This window comes from Benincasa hispida, chromosome 1 (genome assembly GCF_009727055.1).
Source record: "Benincasa hispida cultivar B227 chromosome 1, ASM972705v1, whole genome shotgun sequence".
In the NCBI taxonomy this organism is placed as follows: domain Eukaryota; kingdom Viridiplantae; phylum Streptophyta; class Magnoliopsida; order Cucurbitales; family Cucurbitaceae; genus Benincasa; species Benincasa hispida.
Window position 1 is genome coordinate 69,566,238 of NC_052349.1, and position 4,675 is coordinate 69,570,912.

A 4,675-nucleotide genomic window follows, 5' to 3' on the forward strand; every position below is an offset into this window, starting at 1 on the left:
ACATAAGTTGAGCTATCGCACAGAGAAGTGCATCTACCTCAGCCCTGTTGTGAATCACAAAGGCTATAAATGCCTCAACCCCAATGGTAGGTTGTTCATCTCTCGGCATGTTGTGTTTGATGAAACTAATTTTCCTTGTCAGGTGTCTCTTTCAGCTTGCAAACTGGCCAAGCAAGCAGTTGTCGTCCACTCGGTTTCCTTGTTGTCCCTCAGTTAGGACACACTGCACAGTGACTCTATGCCCTCTACATTCTCACCCTCACCAATTATTAGAACAACCCACACCCAATCACCAACTGATACCTCTACAGACAGCCCAGCCTTCCCACCTTCCTCTTCTGATCGTCTACCCACAAATAATTTACCCGACAATCGTTTACCCCCATTGTCTAGCATCCAGCCCACTGATTGCCTACCCACCAGTTGCTTACCCAGCGATCATTTACCCAACGATCGTTCAACTCCCGATCGTTTACCCTCATCGTGTAATGTCCAGCCCACTAATCGTCTACCCACCAATAATTTACCCAACGATCGTTTATCCAGCGATCGTTTACCCAACACCCACTTACCCACTGATCGTTTACAACCCAATTATCTACCCTCCGATCGTTTATCTCCTGACTCCTCATCACCTGCCGTCCAACCCACCGGTCATTTACCTTCGTCGTCCACTGTTCAGTTTTCACCCGATGCTGTCTCACACCCTGTACCCATAAACACTCATCCTATGATTACTCGTAAGAAGGTCGGCATCTTCAAACCCAAAATACTGTCCTCCCAAACCCACAAAGATTGGTCCCTAACCAAACCTACACGAGTCACTGATGCGCTCAAAACCAGTAGTGGAACAGCGCGATGAATGATGAATTTCAAGCACTGATGAAAAATCAGACCTGGACTTTAGTTCCTCCGTCATCGTCGATGAACATTGTTGGAAATAAGTGGGTATTTCGAATCAAATGGAGTCCTAATGGCTCTATCCTACGCTACAAGGCCCGACTCGTAACAAAAGGCTTCCATAAAAACCCGGGCATTGATTTCTTCGAGACATTTAGTCCAGTGGTAAAGGCGTCCACCATCCAGATTGTCATTAGCTTTGCTTTATCCAAAGGGTGGCAACTGAGACAGTTAGACTTCAATAACGCCTTCCTTAATGGAGTCCTCGATGAAGAAGTTTACATGTGCCAACCGCAAGGATTTGTTCATCCTCAACTACTGAATCATGTATGTTGCTTACACAAGGCCATATATGGCCTCAAACATGCGCTAAGGGCCTAGAACAATACACTGAAGATAACACTATGTAGCTGAGGCTTTCAGAATGCTAAGTCTGATACATCTCTCTTCATATATCGAAGCACTTTTACCTTGATACTCTTACTGGTATATGTTGATGATGTAATCATCACCGGCACCAATCCGTAAGTAATCAACAAGCTTATCACAACCTTGGATTCCAAGTTCGCTCTAAAGGATCTTGGCTAACTTCATTACTTCCTTGGAGTCCAACTGCACATTGTCGCCAAAGGAGTTATACTGAATCAGGAAAAATATGTCGAGGACCTACTCCACCGCCTTGACCTTCGAGATCTCAAACCGGCACCCTCTCCGAGTGTTTTAAACAAGCAACTCTCCATCTTCGATGGCACTTCTCTTGACAATCCCTATATCTATCGGAGCACGATTGGCGCCCTACAGTACTTAACCACCACGAGACCTGATATTACATATGCGGTTAATCATCTAAGTTAGTATTTAAAGCAACCTACATACGTTCACTAGCAAGCGGTGAAGAGAGTCCTAAGATATGTGAGGGGCATTCGACACTTTGGCCTCTACATTCAACATGGGTCTGACCTGTCTGTTTTGGCCTTTTCCGATGCTGATTGGGTAGCCAACACAGACGATCGAAAATCAGTTGCTGCTTATTGCATCTTTCTTGGAGGTAATTTTGTCTCCTAGTCCTCAAAGAAACAATTTGTTGTAGCCCGATCCAGCATAGAGTCTGAATATAGAGCTCTTGCTCATGCCTCTGCAGAAATAATCTGGGTGCAGCAACTACTGTCTGAGATTGGTGTCAAACAGAAATCGGCTCCAGTCCTGTGGTGTGACAACTTCAGCATCGGTGCTCAAGCCGTCAATCCGGTGTTTCATGCACGGACCAAGCACATTGAGATCGACATTCACTTCGTTCGTGATCAAGTCCTCAGTGGTCAGCTTAATGTTCGTTATGTCCCATCCTCCGACCAAATCACGGACTACTTCACCAAGGCCTTAACACACTCACAGTTCTTCCACCTTCGATCCAAACTCGGTATAGTAGAACTACCCTCTCGTTTAAGGGGGTCTCTTATACACATCTAGATGTGTATAAGAGACAGCTCCAGTCCTGTGTGTGACAACCTCAGCGCCGGTGCTCTAGCCGTCAATCCGGTGTTTCATGCGCGGACCAAGCACATTGAGATCGACATTCACTTCGTTCGTGATCAAGTCCTCAGTGGTCAGCTTAATGTTCGTTATGTCCCATCCTCCGACCAAATCACGGACTACTTCACCAAGGCCTTAACACACTCACAGTTCTTCCACCTTCGATCCAAACTCGGTATAGTAGAACTACCCTCTCGTTTAAGGGGGGATGTTAAGGATGCCAATTCAGCCAGCCACGTCACCACAGAAAAATCCACTCAGCAGCCCTGTCAGCAGTGCAAGACTTCATAATTTACAGTCTTACCACTTTACCATTTGAATAGGATTTACCCAAAGAAGAGGATGGTTACAACAAAGGTCTAACCATTTTTTTGTTGAGTTATTCTTGCATTCCCAAATTAGGGATTTCATATTGTATAAATACAACACCTATATACATTTCAGTATATAAGAAAATATAAAGGAAAGGTTGGCCTGCCACTGTCATGTACCCTCTGCACTATTGTCTACCTAGCTAAAGTTGACGTTACCTTTGTATAAATACTATCGTTTACCTCTGGACGTATTGTCTACACGACGTCGTCTAGCACTTGACGCTATCGTCTACCTTTTGACGTTATCGTCTACACGATATCGTCTATCACCTGACGCTATCGTCTACCTCCTTCAGACGTTATCGTTTACCTCCTCTAAACGCTATCGTCTATCGCTTGACGCTATCGCCTGCCTCCACTTATATGTTATCGTTTACCGCGTGACACTATCGTCTACTTGTTAGCGTTGTCGTCTACCTTTTGACTACTATCGTTTATCTCTCGTCGTATACCTCGTTAAACGACAAATTCACACTTTAACTTCTTTTGAGTCACGGTAAATATTAAATTCGAAAATTGGAAATGACTAAAATAAAATAAAACTCAAAGTGAAAAACAAAAAATGATATTTAATACTTTGATACACTTTCCTCCATATGAATTTTGCTACAAAACGATGTAAACCCACAAGTTTTACTTCATATAAGTAATTGTAACTACATGAATTAAAGGATGTGTGGAATGGAACACTAGAATAATGTTTCCAAGCATGATACATAGTTAAAGAAATTAATCAAATTATTGAAAACTAAGAGTTTGATGAAAATAAAGTCGTAATTCATGTTTTCAAATATGTGTTTGGTAATAGATCCAAAATTTAGACTACCAACCAGACATTTAGTCAGTATGTCCATACAGAATGATACTAACTAAAGGCGGTATATACTTAACTCCTATCAATTTTAAGTAGTCTCAAAACATTAAAAAAGTAATATAATTTGAAATAAGATTGGTAGAAAAGAAAAAGAAAAGGGTAAAAAGAGGAAAAGGGTAAAAAGAAAGTGATTGAAAAGAAAGATGAAGGAAGGGGATGGGAATAGCATATAGGTAAGAGCGTGCTATGTTAAAGGCAGTGACTCAGTTTTTAACTTATAACCCATTAAAAGAAACAAACAGCCTCAATTTCCAAAGCAAACTATAATAATAATGTTTTTAGAGGACCCCTTTTTGGCCCATCCCTCTTTCTTTTTCCTCCCTTTACATCTGTCTCTCCAATTCCAACATCCCTTCTTCTCCCACCGTCACCTCGACCACGATTAAAAAAAAATCGAATTTTAAGAATTGGATTGGATTGAATTAGAGACTTTATTTAAGTATGGCGGTGAACTAAAATAGTATAGGATAGTATATGGGGAAAATATCTAGCAATATCGTAATACATACTCATCTCGTTCATTATTTGACATGTCATTGAGTGATTTATTTCATAGACTCTACGTAATTCTTAAATGCTATTTTTGTGTCAAGCAATAAATGAAGATAGAATGAAAAACTTCTATTATTATAGTACTAGAAAGTTTCTAGTACTATAAGTTCCAATTTTCATTCCATGTCACCACTATCCTATTCCAAATTACAATTTAGTCTAAAATAATATGCCAAAATATTTTTACTTTCAACGTTTATGATAAGGATATCTAAACTATGTTTTTGTAATTTAGTAGATATATATATATATATATATTTCCTTTCGAGAGGACAAGAGGAAACAGGGAGAAAAGGAGAGGTGAGTTTAAGTTTTTATTTTATTTTATTTTGTAATGGGACACTGCAGAAAGAAGAGGGCATACTGCCATCCCCTGCCCCTTCTCTGCATGGAGCTTTGGGGATTAGGGTTTAGGACATACAACCCTTTCTATTGCAACAAACCT

At 40.7% G+C, this 4,675-nt stretch overlaps 1 protein-coding gene across 1 annotated transcript; it reads left to right on the top strand.

Moving 5' to 3' along the window:
* The first annotated feature begins 238 nt into the window (after window positions 1-238).
* On the top strand, window positions 239-862 carry LOC120078880 (cell wall protein SED1-like). The gene has a single exon (XM_039033148.1). It carries the CDS (start codon window positions 239-241, stop codon window positions 860-862), a length of 624 nt encoding a protein of 207 aa, XP_038889076.1.
* Window positions 863-4,675: the final 3,813 nt, after the last annotated feature.